Genomic DNA, 22,028 nt, shown 5'->3' with positions numbered 1-22,028 from the left:
AGCAGGCTCCAGGCTCCAAGCTGTCAGCACGGAGCCCGACGCGGGGCTCGAACTCACAAACTGCGAGATCCTGACCTGAGCCGAAGTCAGACGCTTAACCGACTGAGCCACCCAGGTGCCCCAGTCCCAGCTTGTTTCTAAGTCAAAGTCCCCCGACATTTCTTGGTACACGGTAGTTAGGTCCAGGAAGTCAGTAACAGTAGTTGAGCAGTATGAGTACTGTTGCTATGTTCTCCAAACTTTAAATTCTGTGAGTTCCCTATGTGTCTCGATGCACAGATTGGGACTCACAGCTCTATATGCTGCTCCATCCCATCAGCCTTTCTTCACTTCCATCATCATTGTGGACCCGTGCCCACAAGTTTCTGCTACACGTGCCCCGGCACAGCACTCCCCAAACAAACGCACGTTGATAGCAATATTTGTATTTATTTTTGCAATGCCTTGGATAAAAACCAATGAAACGATGTTGGGTAAGGTGTTATTCTCATAAAAACATCTTTCAAAACAAATGTATTTCTATTTTCCATAAAAGTTAAAGTTACATGCTAAAACAGAGTTAATTACTGAGATGACATGGAAGAATATCAGAAGACTCGTAGGGTAAGACCAGATAATGAATTACATCATTAAACTAAACCATTACACAGAACTAGAAAACTGACTCAGTAGTAAAATATAAAAATCTACAATTATAAATATAAATTTGGTCCATGGAGACACTAGAGCAGTATTTACAGTAAGTACCAGATTATTTCTACTTTAGGTGAATACTGCAGTTGTGAAACATTGAATATCATAGGGAATGGAGTGTTTTATTTACAATCTACTATATTAAAAGTTATATTTCTAGCAAACCTGATGATTGCTACAAATATGGCTAAAAATTTGACACTAAGAACAAACATGTTTTCTGTAGTTGGGAATTCCTAATATCTATAAATTCAAATTTCCTGTTAAAATACGAAAAAAAACCCCACAATGCCATTCTTAGAAATACTGTAAAATCCAATCATTTTAGTTTAGACACAATAAGTGAATTACAAGAAGTTTTGCAAAAAGGCACACATTGTTAATGATGTAAATTTGGCAGCAGGATCCTATGTCGTGAAAATTACTGTCAGGTGATGGAAAGTGAACAGATAACAGAAGAACTGAAGTGATTTTCCTGTCTAGCTTCAGGAAGAGGCAAAAAACGCTCAATACGGATTCCCCTCGCCCCTTTCTGCGCTACACTAACGACTCCAAGCTCTCGGCTATATTTCCATCGGGCAATGCCGCGCCATTACTGTCCAGAGAGGTGGATGGATTCTCTTCCTGCCTCGTGCTCACAAGACTGAGGACAGCTTTGTAGAGAAACTGATACTGCTCCTGGAGAATAGAGAAGGGGAGATCGTAAACAGGAAGCTCCATGAAGATGCACGTTTGTAAAAATGAAGGGAAATTTTCAGTCACGCGTTGACACTGTTTGCAGAAGGGCATTGTGTTAAATGGTCTGTTAAACTCAGCGGAGGTACACAATCTATATTCATATCTCTTTCTGAAGAAATTTAAAGTAGCTTTTCAAGTAGCTAACATTCAATTGACCTAGGTCAATTTCAACTGACCTAGAAAATTGGCCAACATACTTTTGCCAGTGGTAAGCACTCCATTCTTTTTTTTTTTAATTTTTTAGGTTTATTTATTTATTTATTTGGGGAGAGAGAGAGAGAGAGAGAGAGAGAAACAGAGACAGAGCGAGTGGGGGAGGGGCAAACAGAGAGGGAGAGAGAGAGCTCCAAGTAGGCTCCGCACTGTCAGCACAGAGTCTGACATGGGGCTCGAACTCACAAACTGTATGTTCGTGACCTGAGCCAAAATCAAGAGTTGGACGCTTAGCCAACTGAGCCACCTAGATGCCCCAGCACTCCATTCTTGTTTATCTATGTCATGGAATCAGAAAATGATGTGACAGGTTACTGTTACCGATTTACCAACTGGTATGTAATCCTTTGGTACAAGGCACCTGTAAGCCACTCATTCTCCTTTTTCCACTTGTCATGAAATCCACTGGGTCCCTCTCTCTATGGAGAGGTCCCAGAAAGGACTGCACTGTCAGCTCGGGCTCACGCAGAATCCTTTTTACAAGACCCACTGTTTACTAAGTAGTCTTTACACTCTAGCAGCCTGACTGGCCCCACGCCTTGCTTTGAGCAAAGGTGAGCATGGGCCCTGCTACGGTCTCAGAGTAGAGACACGGAAAAATAGAGAGTTCTCAGATTAGTTGGTGCTTTTGAGGGTATTTTTCAGAATTACAATAAATCTTGCAAAAAGACACATGTGAAAATTAAATTTTATACATTAATTTTCCAGAAGATAAACTTTGAATGTTTATTGTTTATTATTCCAGTTCTATGGATTGTGGACTGAGTAACTCGTAATCCAGCTTGAACACCACATGGAAATGTTATCAGTCAAGGTGGCCTCTTTTGATACATGATAAAATGATTTTGGCAGCCTCTGGGAAGTAAGCAGTACTCTAATGGTGAAAGTTTAGTTCACTGTTCTATTACTTACAATGTCAGCAAAGACTCCTGGCCTCATCAAATTGATCATCTTGGCTACCTGGTAAACATCCATGGAGTTTTCCTTTTCTAGTTGGTGCATAAGGGTTGTCAGAGCACAGAAAGTTCCTGCAGTCACTCCTCCATGCCTTGAAGCAAAGGGACAAAGACTCCATTCAGATGCATCGAACGTTCACATTTGGAACTCACAAAGTACATGGCCTTAACAACTTTGTAGTGGGAACATGGAAATTTTTAACGAAATGTCTCTCTTTTATCATGCAGAGAACTACAGTTTAATTTGAAACATTAGCAAGTATTTATGATATTAGTAATGGGATACTTTATAGAAATTTAATGTTTGCTTATTCATTTGTTATTTTTACACTCTGGAAGGGGCTGGCAATCAATCAAAATCATCTGACAAGTTATCACATATATCATATACAACATAGATATATTATTCCAACATATTTTATTTGTTCATAACAGGAGACTTTAGAGATTTATTGTATAGGTTCCTATTTCTGATTAATAAAGACTGTATCGATTTTCATCCTATCTAGGGTGTCAATAACTAAGAAATGTCTCTCTGGTGAGCACCTGTAAAAATTCAAGTGCCAAAACACTGACTCATCACACAAAGTGTTCTTAGCACACAATGCAAGAGCAAATTCTTGTGATCACATACCTATTTTTTGCCTTCAACATGAGCTCTAAGAGAAGCGAAAAAATCTAATTCTGTGTTAACCTTGGTTATAGGAAGCAGATCATCTACCCCGGCTGAGTTGCTACAATTGGTCGAAAGCATTAGGTTAGTACAAAGACAAAAGAAACATATGCCCACCCGGAGAATGCTCAGGCACGAAACCGTTTAAAGAGAGGAACTTACTCATCATGAACAATCACAGGTCCATCCCTGTTGGCAGCTTCCTCTTTGATAACACTTATAAGTTCAAACGTTTTACTAATAGGGCTGTCTGGATTTGGCCATTTGGGGCACTGAAAATGCCTCACTTCAAGTACATAATCATCCTATACGAAGAGAAAAACCAGTATTTTAAAAAGAGTCCCATTGGTGACAGTTCATTATGAGTGGAATAACTGGGGGAATCAGGAATACAGGGAGGTGATAAAACCCAGTCACATGCACTATAGCCCGTCCTCCATCTCAGAGGGAAGAAATTGCTGTGATGCCTCATTTCTCACTGTAGATATAATCTCTTTTTCATTCTAAAAATGTCTTAGTTGTAGGTTTATTATGGTATTCAAACTTCGAAACCATGTACCAAAGATGTGTCTGTGCCAGTAAACTTAATACAAAAAGAAATCTTCAGTGCTAAAATTTGTTTTAAAATAACATAGACTTCTTCAAATCCCAGTATTACTTGGGAATAACTGAGTGGAATTACATGACCCGATGGGGAAATGCTGGCAAGCAAGGCTGGGCGGGTGGAGACGTAGGTTCCGCTCCGGCCCCACTCTTGGTTCTTGTGCAAGTGGCCAACTGGGCTGTGTGACTTTACATCCCTAAACCTCCAGCTTCCCAAAGTGTAGTCAATAAAATGCTACATTTAAAAATAAGCAGCAGAACCTGAAATTTACATGGTTCACCTGTTCCAGAATTAGACTACAGTGAAGTGCAACATTGAGACCATCGAAAACATGGTTTAACCTTTTTCTGATCGGGAAGGTGCTCTGTCTCTCACGTGCCTTGCTCATTATTAGTATCTTTTAGCATTTTACCGTAGTTGTACAGTAAATTCTGTACTGTAATTACATAAATAATTCTTGGCAGAGAATTCAGATTGATACCTTATATATAACCAAGAATTAGTAAAACAATCCTACTTCATTGTACTGCACAATTTTCAAAGCACTTCTTCACTTGTAACACTTCATCTCTTGGTAGACAGCGGTAAGCTCATTTTGGTAGATAGTATTTTTCCTATTTTACTTAGAAGAATTCAAGGTAAAAACTTACCTTAAAACAGGAGAATTCGGATTAATGAAATTATTTTTTTACTGAATTTATTTTCAATTTAAGGTCTATCAGAACTACTCTGGAGTGAAGAGAGAAATCTTTGATTCTCTGAGTGGGGACGGTGTAGTTTAGTGGTGACTGGTGTTTAATGATTCTATAGGATTTTAAAAATGAAAGTGACAAGTAAGGTAAAATTGGTTATTTGGGCAATCTGTCCTAATTTGTAAGAAATTAGGTTCCTTTGTTTTATTTCTAGGGAAGATCCTTAAACCAACATATATTTAACAAAGCATGTACTTAAGATGAAAAGTTTGTCATTTCAATTATGTCCATACCTGTGTAGCTTCTAGAATAAAATCCTGAATTATAAGTTTTTCTTCATTAGACAGACATTTGTGTTCTTCAGCCATAAGAGTGACCTTAAAACTCTCACAGTTTATAGGCTCATCTTTATTCGGCCAGTAAACAAATTCATCTTCTGCCTGGAGGATTAAATACCAAGGAAGAGTCTAGATTTTAGTCAAATGTTTACTAAGTCAGACTGTGAAATGAAGTTAACTGGTTGACATAGAAAATTCAACTCAAAGTTTTCTTTGAATCTCAAAATTTACTCTTAAAATGTTGAGCCTTAAACAAGTTTGGTGTGCAGAATAAAGTATCACACTTAAGAAACCAAACTATTGCTTTGTTGTTTTGCTCTTAGCTCATCAGTAACAATGGTAAGTTGTTGCTTCTATAAATGATAACTGAGTAGAAAAGATTCAAGTGATTTTAAGAGCTCAGCAATTTCCAGTGTCATTTGGAATGGCCAGTCTACTTTTACAGATAAGAAATAAATCTCCAAGTTACATATATGTGCAAAATCTAAATAAAATAGGCCTTTATTTTGGGTTTTATATAGATCTCCTTAAACTGAAGGACTCTCCAAATATCCTAACAAGTTTTATTTTTAAAAATGTAAATAGAAGCATAGGGACTGACTTCATTCATGATTGCAGTTCTAATTTTTCATAAGCAGTATCACAGAATACTTAAATTTAAATGAATTTTAACTTATTTTTAGTTAAAACTGTCGTTCAGCAATCTCAGACCTGGGAGGTGGCATCACCAAACCAGGCCCAATAGTAGACAATAGCAGACCAGTAGCCAACGAGTGATATTAGTTTATTAGTTGAAAAAAAATTGTTTGTTTGCTTGGACTTCCGGCTGACATGACTTGCTATTTCTCCTGTAAGGCAAGTACCAAAAGTGACGTGATGGGGGAGACTTACCATGTTTTGACCATCAGGAAGCATAACTACCAGCTGGGCATTATGGTCCCATATCATCCGCCAGAAATCCTTGATGGTATGAAGAAGAGGATGCTGGGTGATGATGAATTCATTGCTCTGATAGTAACCCTACAAAAGCAAACAGAACATACAAAGAGCCCTGGCATATGACTTTAAACGCTTAAAGTACATTTATAAGATAATGGGCCTTAAGTCAAGGCAGCCTTTTTGCTTTTAGATTGCATCTGTAAATCACAAGGTGATTATTTTAGTTGCTGTTTAGAGGGCACTTTCCATACACCAGGCACGGGAGTAGCATTTTCTTTCTTTTTTAAAACATTTATTTATTTATTTATTTATTTATTTATTTATGAGAGAGAGAGAGCGTGAGTGAGGGACAGAGAGGGAGAGAGAGTGCGGAGGCTGGAGTGGGGTTCGAGCTCACCTGAAGTGGGGCTAGAGCTCACAAACTGTGAGATCATGACCTAAGCTGAAGTTGGATGCTTAACCAATTGAGCCACCCAGGGGCCCCAGGAGTAGCCTCTTCTTCCCCTTAAGGCTCTCACGTCTCACGGAAGTACTATGCGATAGGAACTGTGATCCCCATTTTGTAGGTGGTTAAACTGAGGCTTAAGAAATTAAGTGTTGTGGGGCACCTGGGTGGCTCAGTTCGTTAAGTGTCTGACTCTTGATTTAGGCTCAGGTCATGATCTCACAGTCTGTGGGATCGAGCCCCCTTTTGGGCACTGTGCTGGCAGTGCAGAGACTGCTTGGGATTCTCTTTCTCCCTCATTCTCTGCCCCTCCCCCTCTCATTCTCTCTCTTTCTCTCTCATTCTCTCTCTCTCTCAAAATAAATAAATAAACTTTAAAAAAACATTAAAATCCAAAAAGTGTTGTGCCCAAGTCTACACAGCTATCATCTCTAGGAGCAGACTTCCCAAAATGGCATGTGGACCATGTCTCCTACACTGGATAGAATGGACATTCGGAGGAGATTTTATATTTCTCACTTTCTGTAAGTCCCAATGGCAAAGTGTTAAATTTGCACCCACTGACAACAGAACACCCTTGGTGTGCAGACACCCTGGCTTCCTCTATCAGGGAGGAATCAGAGAGGCACCTTGCAGATTTTGCTGCAGAAACCCAGAAGCTGCGTCCTCTGGATTGGTCACGATTTCCATGGTGTTGCTTATTAAAATCATGGCTCGTTTATCCTCCTCTGCTCTGGGGTCTCTCAGATCCTGTTCCTATTCCCCACAGGCTCATGGGAAGTGCAGCATGTATTAAATGCTACCACAACACATCTCCCTGTTTCCTGCATGGATAGCTTGCAATATTTTCTTTGCTGGATAAATGAAACAGTGATTTTGGCATGGGAATTACCACCTTTTCATGTGAAGCCAAGCTCTATGATTGATAGACCTGAAATGGAAACGAGGGCCACGCAATGGCTACCCAGAAACACTCTCCCCTTTCTCACAGAAGATCTAAACACAGAAGGAGAAGATTATGTCTTTAGAAATCCGGGTCTCTAAATGAGCCCAGTCCACAGGGTGAACACTGTGTTGCAAACCTGGAGTAGTAAAGTCAGTGAGATGGGCTTTCCAGAATCTGGAATGTCCTGGGTCTGTTCAGGGTAAATGTAATGGAGCCTCTTAGTTGGCCCAGTGTATATTGTGTATCTTCTCATAAGTCCTGAATGGTAAGTTTGGTTCCTGCATTTATTTACTAATTTGTCTAGCTTGAGGGATCTCCAGTCCCAGCACACATCAAAACATCAAGGGATGCTGTTATTCTCTTTGCTGCTTGGGGGTTGTGGTCTGCAGTCATTCAATTAGATCTACCCACCAGCAGTGCCACAGCCACTGCTTCAGGAAGCCCGTTTTGGTTTTGGTTCTGGAAGCACAAACTGGTAGGTAGTTTCTCCAGTGACTTCTCGACTTACCATGATATAGGAGGCATTGATGTAGTCTGTGCCTTCCCCACTCAGAGATGAAATGCCAACCCTTGATCTCTCCACTGGAACACAAAACACTCATCATGAACCACCATGCTCACAGCTCTATACCCTTCCCTCCACCCCCACATTGTAAAACACAGCTGCATGTCCCAAGTTGAGTGACTTTGATCTGTAAGCTAGTTTTTCTATGTATTTCGCATCTTTTAGATGGACTTCAGGATTTAACAGTCCTTTTTAACAAGTAAATTATCAGGCATAATTAGAAAAATACTGAGTGAATTCATTCATTCCAAGATGTACAAATACTATCATCTTTTTTTTTTTATGATTCAACATAACCTACCAGGGATGATGGAAGATGTTCTGTTCTTTTCCCTGTTACAGTGCTTTAGGGCTGTAGAATAGTCACTCTGTTGTATATTCGATTGACTCAGGAGCTGAGAAAGGGAGTCAAAGAAAAATATAGATTATTTCATTTAAGTCATCTAAGTACTCAAACATACACACACACACACACACACACACACACACACACATACACGACCTAACCAAGAAATCAAGATAAGATACTGAATATACATATATCTGACTTGTTTTCCAAAAATTCCTTGACCTAAATCCCTGGCACATCTGTGTTCTACACCAGGGAAGCTCGATGAAGCAGAGAATGCCCTTTAGTTTGACATTCAGCACTGGGAGGATCTTCCCTAGGGTTTCCCTCATAAGCATACACTATGTCCTCCACTTACATTTCACGGTGCAGTTGGGGTAAATTGCATGATATGTGTATGTGTGTGTGTACACATTTATGTATATGGTTGGATTTCATTCATTTTTTCAGTACTGCATTACATGAATAATCTATTTGTTATTTATCTATTCCCCCAACTAGTGAATGTTAGGATTATTTCTAATATTTTGCTTTTCTAAACTTTGTAGCAATGACTCTCTCTTGTATATTACTTAATGCATACACATGGAATTAGGAGTCATCAGCATTATTTTTTGACAGTCTGATAGAAGTGATAAACCATGCTTTTGATTTGCATTTCCTTGATTACTGTGTGATTGTGAATTTTAGCATTCATTAGGCATTTAAATTTCTTTTTTGATGATTGCCTTTTTATATTTATACTTCACTGTCATTTATTAATTTTTAGGGGGCTTGATGTCTTGAATTTAAGTCTATAATCTGTTTAAAAATTTGCTAATGTCTTTGTTGTCTTTAATCACACGGACATTTATAGCCAATTAATTAATTTTTTCTTTAAGATTTCTGCCAATTATGTTTTTAAGAAGTCCTTTTCTACACTGATGCCTTCAAAATATACATTGCTAACATTTTCTTGTAATAGTTATAGAACCTTGCTTTCACCTTTAAGTACCTAATCCATCTTGAATAATTTTAGTGTTTAAGGTGTGTTAAGAACCCAGTTTTACTTGTTTCCACATGGAAATTCTCCCAGTATCACTTATTGGTTAGTCTGTCCTCCCCTCACTGATTTGTCATATCTATCATATAACCATTTCCACAAAGACATGGTTCCTTTAGCTGATTTGTCTGTTTTTCAGCGTTAATTATCATATCTGTATAAGTCTTCTGTATACTGTCCAACACATTTCTATTTTGTTCTTTATTTTTAGTAGTGCTTTGGATGTCTTTGTTCTTTACTTCTCCAAATGTTAATTTTAAGTTCAGTTCTTAATTTACCATGAAAATCCTGCTGGGAATTTGATTGGTACCACACTGATTTTTATACTTAATTTCGGAGAATCGACATCTTCAGAATATTTCCATTCATGAAAATTGTATCTATATTTGTTGGGTCTAATTCTAGGCTCTTCAATTCAGTTTTATAATTTTTTCTCTATGCATTCATTGTACCTTTTGTTAAGTTTATTTTTGAGACCCTGGAGTTTTTGTTTCTGTTTATTGTTGAACTCCCTTTTTATTCTAATATCTCTTCTAACAATTCACAGCTAATGAGTTACGACGCTATTGATTTTTATATATATTGTTGAACTGTAATAAGAGTTGAGTTCTAATAAGAGATATCTTATTTTGTTTCTCTTGATTTTCTATATAGACAAGTGTATCATCTACAGATTATTTTCTATTTCTAAACATTTTTTTTTGTTTGACTCGATTTCCAGTACAGCGTTGGCTAACAGTGTCAACAGTTGGCATTTCTTGTTTTTTCTTAAACCTACTATGAAAATTTCCAAGTTAAAATTTTGTATATGACATTTATAATGTAGCCTAAGATGAAGAAAGCTTCCCTCTAGTTTTAATTTACTGATAGTTGTTGTTATGAATAGTACTGAATTTTATTTACTGCCTTTTCTACATCTTTTGAGAGGGCCATACAATTCTCATAACTATATCTGTTCATATTTTCTACTGTTAAGTCATCACGAGAACAAACACTATGAATCCTAATTGGTCACAATATTGTTTTAAAAACCACGCCGCTGGATTTGAGTTGCTGCTATTTTAAACAGGATTTCAGTGTTTAAGTTCATAAGTGAAACTGCTCTGTATATTTCTTTACTTGTGCTCTCCTTATACAGTTTTGGTAGCAAAGTTACACTTGCTAAAACAGTAAAATAGTTGGGTTTGCTTTCTACCTAGATATTTTATCACAGAGTTTGGAATTTTCTGTTCCTTAGAAGTTTGGTAATTCTTCCAGTTCTGATTTTATTTTGGAGGTGAGATTTCTGGCAACTGATACAATTTATTTAATGGCTCTTGGTCTAGTTGGATTTTGCGTTTCTCTGTGAGTGTATTTTGCTTACTTTTTCTTAAAAAATATTTCTTTCGGGGCGTCTGGGTGGCTTAGTCATTTAGCATCCAACTCTTGATTTTGGCTCAGGTCATGGTCTCATGGTTCTTAAGTCTGAGCCCTGTGTCAGGCTCTGTGCTAACTGCATGGAACTTGCTCTGTCTCCCTCTCTCTCTGCCCCTCCCCTGCTTATGTGCTCTCTCTCTCTCTCTCTCTCTCTCTCTCTCTCAAAAATTAATAAATATTTAAAAATATTTTCTCTCATGTAGGATTTCAAATGTACTGTCACAAATATGCTCACAGTATGCTTCTTAAGTTTAGAAAAACAGTTCTAAAATATTTATAAATATATCCCTATTTTTCACCTTAATATTTATTCGTGCAAAGCCTCTCCTTTTCTTACCAATCTGGCCACAGGTTTATTTGTCTTATTAGCCTTTGATAGAACCTGCATTTGGTTTTGTTTCATCTGTTTCTATTTAATCACTTTAACCATCTATTTAAGAAAGCTTTAACTTTCTGAAAATATTTCTGTCTCCCTCTTTGGGTGTACCATGCTTTTCTTCTAATTTTAACATGATATGCCTATTTCATTTGTTTTTATTTTTATTTATTCTCAAATGAATATATTTAAGATTATAAATTTCTTTCTAGATACAACTTCAGTTGTTTCCTACAAGCTGTGCCATGGAGTCCTTCTGTTGACCTTTAATTCTAAAGATTGTATAATTTCCTCTTTCATATTATTATCGATTATGTAAAAGAGAATTTTTATTGTTCAAATATTGGGATATTTTTAGGGCCAAGTTTTCATTTCAACTTCCAATTTTCATGTATTAGATTCTGAGAATATGGTTAGTACTGTATAGATTCTTTGAAATTAACTCTTCCCCCTCCATTGGATATTTAACGTCTTTATCCTAGAATGTGTGTACAAACACACACACACACACACACACACACACACACACACACATACCCTGTGCCCACGCACACACAACCCATGCCCACGCACGTGCACACACACACACACACACACACCCCGTGCCCACGTGCACACACCCCATGCCCACGCACGCGCACACACACACACACACACACCACACACTCACTTCCTGTGTCACAGAGGGAATAGAAGCCATAGTATCCCTTCAGTCTGCAGCCGTGGAGCCCACACACTTACTGCTATACACACCCACTTAGGTGTCCCTGCGTTTGCCCCTAATTCCTCTTTGCCTCTTCTCAGGATTTCCTCTCCCTCTAAAAGTCTGTTCTCTCCTCCCTCTCCCCACCACTCCCACCATACATCTCTTTTCATTAGTGTCTTTTAAATAAACTATTTTTTAAGTGTTTATTTTTGAAAGAGAGAGAGAGAGAGAGAGAGAGAGAGAGAGGGAGAGAGGGAGAACATGTACAAGTGGGAGAGGGACAGAAAGAGAGGGAGAGAGAATCCCAAACAGGCTCCTCGCTGTCAGTGCAGAGCCTGATGCTGGGCTCACACTCACTGGGAGATCGTGACCTGCGCCAAAATCAAGAGTCGGACGCCCAACCGACTGAGCCATCCAGGAGCCCCTATTTATTTATTTATTTATTTTTCAACTTTTTTATTTATTTTTGGGACAGAGAGAGACAGAGCATGAGCAGGGGAGGGGCAGACAGAGAGGGAGACACAGAATCGGAAACAGGCTCCAGGCTCTGAGCCATCAGCCCAGAGCCTGATGTGGGGCTCGAACTCACAGACCGTGAGATCGTGACCTGGCTGAAGTCGGACGCTTAACCGACTGCGCCACCCAGGCGCCCCCCTATTTATTTTTTTAAGTCAACTCTATTCCCAATATGGGGCTCAAACTCACAACCCAAGATCAAGAGTCACATGCTCTACCAACGGAGCCAGCCAGGCACCTCACTTTTCATTAGTTTTTAAACAAACTCAGATGCCTCTCATTAAAACATAAAAAACAAAACAAAAAAATTTACCAAAAAAATTTCTTACTTTCTAACTTCAAGTTTCCTTCTAGCTATCATTATCATTCTCTTCAGAGTCAAAAATCTTTAGAGTTATCTAAATATGGCCTTTAATTCCTCACACACGATGTCTCCTTACCTTCCTAGAGTCTGGCTTCAGTGCTATCCTTCCCTGAAGTAGCTTTTATGGCTCAGTCCAATGGCATGCTCTGTCCTCATCACAACTGATTTGTCAATGGGATTTGCTGACCTTTGTCCATTTCCTCCTCAAAATGTTATTTCCTTCAGAGTCTATTATATCCCCACTGTGACCAATTTTCTCCTACACTCCAATGCCTACTTCTTCCCTTTCTTTTGTGGGCTGTCCATTCATTGGTTAGTTATAATTTTTCTTAAAAACCCCTTCCCAAGCTTTCTTGGCTGTCTTGTCCAATTCTAAGGCTTCACGTAACCATCTCTATGCTGATTGTTCCCAAATCCTTTCTCCAAGCTGGACCTCTCCTTTGTGCTTCCCACTGAGTATTCAACTGCCCACTATGCCTGTTTACACTACACCTCCTGAGTTCCTAAAATTAGGTTGGCTCCGAACAAATCTCACCATCCCTTCCCCACCACACCCAACAAACATGCGCTTTTCAGTCTCAGTGAACAATATCTCATCCTCCGTGCTCAAGTTAGAATGCGGGTAGTTAATGCTTGTCTTTGTCTCTCCTCGCTGCAATGTCCAATAAATCACCGAGTCCTCTATGCAACCCTTCACTATATCCTGTGCAATTCTTCCCTGAAGAGTTGCATCCTACAGCACCCGTTTCACCTGTGTGATGGCACTTTCCCCCTGTTTTGTAACTGTTTTCTTGCCTGTATATCTCACTAGCTCAAGAGCAGGAGCAAGTGTCACAAGGGCAAGACCTGGGTGTGATTTTTTGAAAAAATTCATGTTTGTATCCTAGTATCAAACACAAAAGGCCTGGTATGTGGCAGGTGCTTGATAAATATTTGTTTTCTTTTTAAAATGAGGTATGACTGACATACAACATTATATTAATTTCAGGTATATGTCTCAATGATTTGATACCTGTATACATTGCAAAATAATCACCACAGTAAGTGGAGGTAACATCCCTCACCATACATAGTTATGAATTTTTTTTCTAATGACAAGAACTTTTAAGGTCTACTCTCCTAGCAACTTTCAAATATGCAGTACAGTATTATTAACTATAGTCGCCATGCTGTAGATTATATCTCTATGCCTTATTTATTTTATAACTGGAAGTTAGTACATTTTGATCTTCTTCACCCATTTTGCCCACCCCCTACCCTCTGCCTCTGGCAACCATCAATCTATTCTCTGTATCTGTGACTTTTTTTTTTATTTCTTCATGTAAGTGATACCATATGGTATTTGTCTTTCTTTGTCTGACTTATTTCACTGAGTTATTTCTGACTTACTTCACGTGCCATAATGCCCTTAAGGTCTATCCATGTTGTTGCAAATGGCAAGATTTGCCATTCTGTTTTATGGATGAACAATATTCCATTGAATATATATACTACATTTTCCCATCTATTCATCCATCAATGGACACTTAACTTGTTTCCATATCTTAGCTACTGTAAATAATGCTGCAATGATCCTAAGAGTGCAGGTATCTTTTTCAGTTAGTGTTTTCCTTTTCTGCAGATAGTCACAAATAAATGCCATATAATTTATCTCAAGGAATTGTTTCTACAGATAAACTTGAATGACTAATGTCTTATAGAACAGTGCATACACACACACACATAAACACACATACTTTTTTATCTCCCCGGTAGTGTGTTAACAGGAAACAGAATCAAATGTCTCCCCATTAAATAAGATTCTGGCCTCATAATTGATATTTCTATTTTGATCCTGGGTTATCCAGTGTAAGCCGTATCAATTCTTTTATGCAGTTGTGTAGGGGTAAGTCATACTTCAATGAAAATTATGTTGAAAATGGGTAATACTTATATATTTTTTAATTTAGAATAAAGCTATCCTAACAACTTAATGCTGATGTTTTATACTCCTTTATTATTCATTTGTAGAAGGCAAATTGCATACTTTTTCTTTCTCTAACGTGTTCTGTTTTCGCTCAGATGAGCTTTGCCGCATAAAAACACTTATGTCTTCCTGATGGCAGGTTCAAAGCGCAGCATTCACCCCAATCTTTCTCTTCTCCAAAAGTACAAATGGTGCTGACTGAGACAACAGAAAATCAGAAGGAAGTCCTAGCGACTAACATCTTTTAAACTGTAGTGTGGGGGAGAAGAGGAAAAACAACACTCTGCAATCTCAAGATTTGTCAACTCTACTAGGTTTTTCCAGGGTCTCAAATTCTTCCTAGATATTCCTCCTTCAGAAATCGGCCCATTTCTCTAGGAATCCTCGGAAGTAAGAGGTTAGTATAGGAATAAGGTGGAGCAAATGACCAGCCTCCATCCTGTGGGAAAGTCAAAACTGTGCAAATCCCCCTTAAACAGCTAGAAGGTCCAGTAACAACTGTTTTCTGAATTCTTTGCTGGCTGATTTCTGGAAGTCAGAGAACTAGGATTGTAGAAGGTATGATATTGAACAAAACATACTCCCTGCTCTAGCTCACTGCTTCCCACAAGGTGGGTGGGAGGAACTGGGGTTGAAGAGCTATTGTTCTGGTGTGGCCTCTTCTCTAGTCCAGGGGCTTCAAGTGAGACAGATTTTTCCAAAGAATAGCATGAACAGCCTGAGCCGGAGCACTCCTTGTTAAGTGGTCTGGTTCTTTCAAAAGAAAAAGAGCACTTACGAAGTTTGTATGATGAGGTCTGCCTGTCCCTTCTGTTATGCTCTGTGCCCTCCTTCTTGGACCAAGTTTACACTTGTAAACGTTAATCTAGAGTTCCTGAGAACTTTTCTTCTTGCTCTCAAAATTAAGATTCTCCTTGAAACTTACCACGTGGCTTTGCCGCCCACTCTAAAGAATAATACACAGCCACTGTGCCAACTGTGCTCTGAACCCGTCCACATGGCCTTGTCAACTCAGACAAAAAGATGCAGGGACACTGAATTGCGTGGTAACGTCTAAGAGGACTCACCTTGAATTGTTTCTCTAGCTTCGTTTTGCCTGTTGGTCCAGGAATGAGGAGCGCATTGACATAGGCATGAATGTGGCTGTCTGGCACCTCAGTCTCTTTACTAAGTATGGCCTCAACCAAAGCATCATGAATGAAAACATACTGTTCCTGGCAAAACAGTGACAATGAGCAACATTACTTCAGGTTTTCTTTACATGTACCTAAATACAAAAATAATTTTTTTCCCTGACAGACAAAAAAAGTTTTACACAATGGTGGGAATGGACCCACAAAAGATTGCTTACTCGTCCTGAGGGAAATCAGACGTAGGAGAGGAGGCAGTCAAGAGAGAACACGACTCTTCTCGTCCCTCCTGTTACTTCTGATGTATTGACATTTGTGGGAAGGAGGCAAAGCAATGCTCTCTCTGCCCTTCCTTCAAACCTGTGACCCTCCTCCATATTTTGCATGAGGGCTTTCCTGACGTTTATACTCCTCCTGGGTCTTCTTCTGCTGTCCATTCCCATTCTCCTTTCAGCAGTCATATGTAACTTAGCACAATTTTATGTACAGTTTTGTCTTCTGTTTCCTGTATGTGACTCTTTCATGGTCTAATCTGACTAGTGTGTCATTTCCTTCATGGAGTGAAGTTTGGTTTAGTTTGATTTTTGCCCACAGGGCAATTTGCCTTTGATTGCTCTCGAGCTGCCGTCCATAGTTTCCAACTTCAATTCATTTTTATTTCGAAACAGGGGAAAATATACAGATATGCAGACTTTGTCCTGTGTCATGTAAACTATCTATGATAAACTATATGGACTTAAAAAAGGCTATCATTTGAGCAGAATTCATACTTTTAAAATATGAAAATAAAAAAATTTCGACAATGAATGCATTTATTCACTCTATGCAGGACAAACTTGAGGTGTTTGCTAGCAGGGATGGGCACTGCCTGATCTGCTTCTTTTCTTTCTTTCTTTTTTTTTTTTTTAATCTTCTCCGCCATCAGTGTCATTCCAAAGATATTCCCTATTTGGTCACAAAACAGACAAAATGTACCTGGTCCACCTATGACATACAATGCCATTATCTGGTGTTATGGCTTGAATTGTGTCCCCCAAAAAGATATGTCGAAGCCCTAACCCCCCAGTACCTCAGAAGGTGACTGTATTTGTAAATAAGGTCATCGTAGATGTAATTAGTTAAGATGAGGTAGTGACTGTTGTTCTTCCAAGAAAAGGAAATTTGGACACAGAGACAGAAAAGCCAGCCATGTGAAGATGGAGGTAGATATCGAAGTAAGGCTGCTTCATCCAAGCAACACACGGGCTACCAGAAACTCAGACAAGGGAAGATCCTCCCCTAGAAGTTCTGGAGGAAGCATGGCCCTGCGAACACCTTGACTCTGGGCTTTCATCCTCCAGAACTATGAGGCATTAAGGTTCCATTTTTTAAGCCAGCCAGTTGGTAGCACTTTAATATGGGAGCCCTATGAGACTCATCAACCTGGAAAAACAAGGTCAGGTCCATCCAACTTTAGCATTTTAGGGACATTTACAACCCTTAGATAAATCAAAGTATCCTTTTTGGTGGGGGAGGGGGAGAGCAACAAGAACAGAAAGTATCCTTTTTTCTCATACCTCAGTTTGCACCAAATAATTTCTTTGTGAACGAATGTGTTTTAAGAAGCCGAATATGTTGACAGTTCCTTCCTGTTGAATTTGCTGCAACATACTGTCTAGCACAATGTATGTGCCTGTTCTTCCAACTCCAGCACTGAAGAGAGCACAAAAAAGAACCATTTCAATGTCAAGCGCAAAACATAATTTGAAGATAGGTCACTCCTGGCTGTCTTGCAAATTAAAATAATTTTCTTCCCCAAGCCACTGAGCCACATAATAAACAGTTCAGCAATCCAAAAGGGTAAACAGTTTAGTTGTTAAGCATGATGCTTCAAAGAACAAGTAGTTTACTTTTTATTTTTGGCCGTAGGTCGAACTGTAAAATAACCTATTTCTGTTGGAGATTATTTATTTATTTACTTAGAGATTTTTTAAATTTTCAATAATTATATTTATTCCTCATTTATATATTATACAATGAAACATTATGTACCAGAGCATAGCAACTAGACATTTAATCTGAGAAAACTGAAAGCATCAGCTTCACCCAACCCTGAAAATTAAAGGTCTTGGGGTCTGTATTGCCAGGTAGACATGTTTGTAAAGGTTTTCATATTAATCAGAAAAAGAATTTGATAAGGCTTTCTGCTGAAAATACCATTTCAGCGAGATCGTGAGGACTAAAGCATAACTTCAGTCATTTCTAAAGGGCCATTATCTATGGACTTCTTCAAAGCCTCTACAGGAGGGACAGAATTCATAGGCAGGGATTCTTTTCAAACGCTGCGACAAGTAGAAAGAACTAGAGTGGAAAATTAGCACCTGCTCTGTACAATACCCTGGTCCTTCTCCATTTGCTGAGAAACAATCCCTGACCTTCAGAGCTCTTTTTCTTGCATTTTCCTGTTTCTCTCAGCTTATCATCAGGCTAACAGATGAAAAAACTCAAGATAAGTCTCTCAAACTTTGTCTGAGGGTAAGTCCTGAGATAGGTAATTAGAATGTGTCAGATAAGCTGTATATCAAAGGAAAACACTTGCTTCGGTAAGAGCACAGACATTGCTTTGAGAAAAACACCGTAGACAGAAATCAATTTGATTTGTGTGGTCATAAAGTTTGGTACAGATTCAGCACTCAGTAAATGTTAACTGTTAATTTTATTTTAACTGAAAAATATTAGATTAAAATCGCTGACATATTTTTTTCTCTTTCTTCAAAATACCATTCTTCCTATTCATCAACGTAGTGTTGGAAATAAAGTAATTGGGTAACGATGGGTTGATAATCCCTTGCTATGATATAATAGATAGAAATTGGGAAAATGAGAAAAAGAATTTTGATCCGAAATGATTTAATAGCAACATAAAAGTATTTTGCCAAATTCTTCGCCCTCTATGAGCTTTGGTTTCTCTAATATAAACCTGACATAATAACTCTACAATAGACTGCTAACTCCTAAGAACAGTGGTTATGTCTCAAGCACTTCTTTTTCAAGTTTATTTCTTTTGGGGAGGGGGGAGAAGATGAGTGGGGGAGGGGCAGAGAGATGGGCGACACAAGATCCAAAGCAGGCTCTGCGCTGACAACAGTGAGCCCCATGCAGGGCTCGAACTCACGAACCGTGAGATCATGACCTGAGCCAAAGTCAGATGCTTAACTGACTGAGCCACCCAGGCGCCCCAAGTCTTAAGCACTCTTATCCCATGACATTATGTTGTAATAAATGTTTAATGACAAAACGCTGTTCCTCCTGTCTCACACATTTAATAAGTTAAAAGTCCAATTCAACAATCAAATAGAATAATAAACATCATAAAAATACCTGGTGCTTTGAAATATTTAGCAATCAGAATCTGAGTCTGGTGCACTCACTCCCCCGTGATCAATACTTTTGAAAATGGGCACGTAGTTTCATTCCCCTTACTTCGTGAAAGCATTCCAATTCGGCAAAACCTTTGTTCCACGGCTTCCCTTTCTGTCAGCAGAAGCCATTCTGTGGGTTTAGAAACGCACCCCTGAGGCTCACCTGCAGTGGACAACAACAGGCCCCACCGCGTGGCGCTTGGCGTGGGACGCCTTTCTCACAAAGGCCAGCACTGGCAGCGAGTACTCTGGCACTCCCATGTCAGGCCACTGCGTGTAGTGGTACTGTGTTACCACACGCCCATTGGGTCTTCCTTTCTGGGAGCCCTGGAAGAGTTCAGACAGCTTGTAACAGGAACACACACGAATGTGTACGCAGAGAAACACACACATGCACACACATGGGTCCTTAACTATCAACTTGATTTTGGTGGTATATAAAGAGGCAAAAAAAAAAAAAAAATACATCGGCATTTGTGACGGTTAATTTTATGTGTTAACTTGGCTAGGTTATGGTAGTCAGTAGTTTGGTCAAACACCAGCCACACCAGATGTTCCTGTCAAGGTTTGTGTTTTTTTCCAAGACATTTTTTTTTCAAGACTTTTAAAAAATAATCTCTACACCTATCATGGGGCTCGAACTCACAAGCCCGAGATCAAGACCTGTATACTCCGCTGACTGAGCCAGCCAGGTGCCTCCCCGTTGTCAAGGTATTTTTTAGGAGTGACTGACATTTAAATTAGTAGACTTCAAGTAAAGCAGATCACAGTCCCTGATGTGAGTACACCCCATCCAATTAACTGAAGGCCTTAAGAACAAAGAATGAGGTTTCCTGAAGGAGGAGGAATTCTCCTTGAGACTAAAATATAAAAACCTTGTCTGAATTTCTGGCATGGAGTCTATTGCTTAAAAAGTCTCTCTCTCTCTCTTAATCTCTCTCTCTCTCTCTCTCTCTCTCTCTCTCACGTACACACACATTTTTCTGGAGAACCCTGATTAATGTATCACTGTTTTTTTCTTCCCCTAAAATTTTGATCTCCCCTATTTCTGGTTGCATGTGCAGGTATCACATGGGGAAGGAAGTTTCCCTTGGGCATCAAATCCACTGCAGCCACTGGCACCATGACCAATCTGGCTCCAAAGCCTTGGCTGGCATTTAGAGACTTAGCAGAAACCTTTGGGAATGAGGTGTGGTTATGAGAAGAACTCTCAATGCCTTTAGTTATATTATACACAGAGAGAGTTTTAGCCTCCCCTGAGTTGTGTCATCCACGCACTTAAAAAAAGACCAGATGTATCACTCAATTGATGATGACCTTCATTTGTGGACTCACCTTTTTTATCTTTGTGTTTCTCACAGTAAAACTCCTCACAGTATAATAGGAAAGCATTTGCACACTCTTCTGAGTGACCAGAAAGCTCCCGTACTCTTCACTGCCATCGGCAGGCCAATACTGGTCACATTTTCTCTGCAAAAGAGAAAGTAAAAGGCTCAACATAAGTGTTACCCTGAAATCTGGAGAGGTCTGACACTGGGACAGGAACGGGCTTCCCGGTTCTTTCAAACATTTCCTTTTCTATGTGATGGGGGAGTAGTTTTGGAAGAGACCAGGGACAAAATTACAGAGCTGAGAAACTTGAGATGATCTGGTCCAAACTTCCCCCTTTCAGATGAAGAAATAGAGACCAGATGAACTGAGTCACTACAAAGTCGGGGTTAGAATCCAGCTCCTGTGAATTAAAATCTGTTTTGCTCTACATTGCTTTGCAATGAGCCCCAATTACTTTTTTTTTCACAGTATGAAGAATGCATTTAAGTAGCAGATAGCTTGATTTATAGTGAAACTTTAATTACAAATGTTAAACTCCCCATTAGCCGTCAAACTTTAACTAGAGAGGAATCCTGATCAGTCTTCATAACCTCACCTGCTTCCTAATGCCGAGCCCATTAAAAGCAACTTAAAGCACTTCTGATTACCATTGTGGGGATGAGATCACAGATTACCTACATACCCTTCCTTTCTCCACGAGGTTTGTTATCATGACGATAACTTCCACGTTATGCTCCCATATCATTCTCCAGAAATCTTCAGCTGTGGATTTCAGTGGGCCTTGGGCAGCAATGTAAGCTTTTGGTCTGTTGTAACCCTGAAGAGACAAATTACAAACATTTTTTACTAAATTGCTCTTTTTATGCCATTTTATTGTGCAATATGTAAGTTTTTAAGGTCAGCATATTTTTTTCCTATAAGAGAAGAACCATAAAAAGTAATCTTGCAATGCTGGAAAACTCGATAGTACTAGCAAAAATAATAATCATTTACCTATGATCTTTGTTAAAAAATATAGAAAGTTCTTTGTGCCTTGGCACAGACACTATTCTCTGCACCTTTAGTCCAAGTACATTTAATCTAAATTAATCTAATCTATTTACTATGCTGGTCTTGAATTGTGTGTATACTGCTTTGAAATGCATATCGGGCATTGGGGCTCAGCTGTCTACAGCAGTCAGGAAGCCTCTGGTTGTCTCCCTACCCTCTCCTTGGCGGTACTAAGCAATGCTAATAACTAATAGCTATCCTTCACTGAGCACCCACTGTTACCTGAGACGGTTTATGAACATGAACCTGCATCCTTAATCTGCATGCATAATGGAAGCGTCATCCTTGATCTGGAGATGAGGAGAAGCTCAGGGGCATTAAGTGGCTTTCCAAGCTTTCATGGCTACCCAGTGACAGGGCTGGGACTCAAAACCAGTTCGAACTCCAAAGCCCACATTGGATCTGCCGTACACATTGCCTCCTCCGGAAGCATGAAGCGCCGCCTCTAACAAAGACACCCTGTATTTTGGGGTGCTCACTTCTTTGAATTAACTGTTCCACACAGCATAAAGCCTGAAGGCAGCTAGACTGCAAGGTCAGTGTCAGGAAAGTAACTGAGCTCCTTTGACATTCAACTG

The 22,028-nt window shown here is 39.3% G+C and overlaps 1 protein-coding gene across 4 annotated transcripts in view; it reads right to left on the bottom strand.

The window, feature by feature from the left end:
* Positions 1 to 409: 409 nt before the first annotated feature.
* The window catches only part of PTPRZ1 (protein tyrosine phosphatase receptor type Z1), a 185,409-nt gene continuing 163,790 nt past the window's right edge, over positions 410 to 22,028 (bottom strand). For all 4 annotated transcript variants that reach the window (XM_047849163.1, XM_047849164.1, XM_047849165.1 and 1 more), the window contains 12 exons: positions 21,083 to 21,217; positions 20,404 to 20,538; positions 19,232 to 19,395; positions 17,224 to 17,359; positions 15,605 to 15,751; positions 8,104 to 8,197; positions 7,746 to 7,819; positions 5,799 to 5,927; positions 4,863 to 5,009; positions 3,436 to 3,578; positions 2,557 to 2,692; positions 410 to 1,371 (listed from right to left, as the gene is read on the bottom strand). In XM_047849163.1, the coding sequence (XP_047705119.1) occupies positions 1,231 to 1,371; positions 2,557 to 2,692; positions 3,436 to 3,578; positions 4,863 to 5,009; positions 5,799 to 5,927; positions 7,746 to 7,819; positions 8,104 to 8,197; positions 15,605 to 15,751; positions 17,224 to 17,359; positions 19,232 to 19,395; positions 20,404 to 20,538; positions 21,083 to 21,217 (1,581 nt within the window). In that variant the 3' untranslated portion in view covers positions 410 to 1,230. The remainder of the gene's footprint in view (positions 1,372 to 2,556; positions 2,693 to 3,435; positions 3,579 to 4,862; positions 5,010 to 5,798; positions 5,928 to 7,745; positions 7,820 to 8,103; positions 8,198 to 15,604; positions 15,752 to 17,223; positions 17,360 to 19,231; positions 19,396 to 20,403; positions 20,539 to 21,082; positions 21,218 to 22,028) is intronic.

This window comes from Prionailurus viverrinus, chromosome A2 (genome assembly GCF_022837055.1).
Source record: "Prionailurus viverrinus isolate Anna chromosome A2, UM_Priviv_1.0, whole genome shotgun sequence".
Lineage (NCBI taxonomy): Eukaryota > Metazoa > Chordata > Mammalia > Carnivora > Felidae > Prionailurus > Prionailurus viverrinus.
The sequence above is the reverse complement of the archived record's forward strand: the minus strand, read 5'-3'. Positions and strand labels throughout refer to the sequence as shown.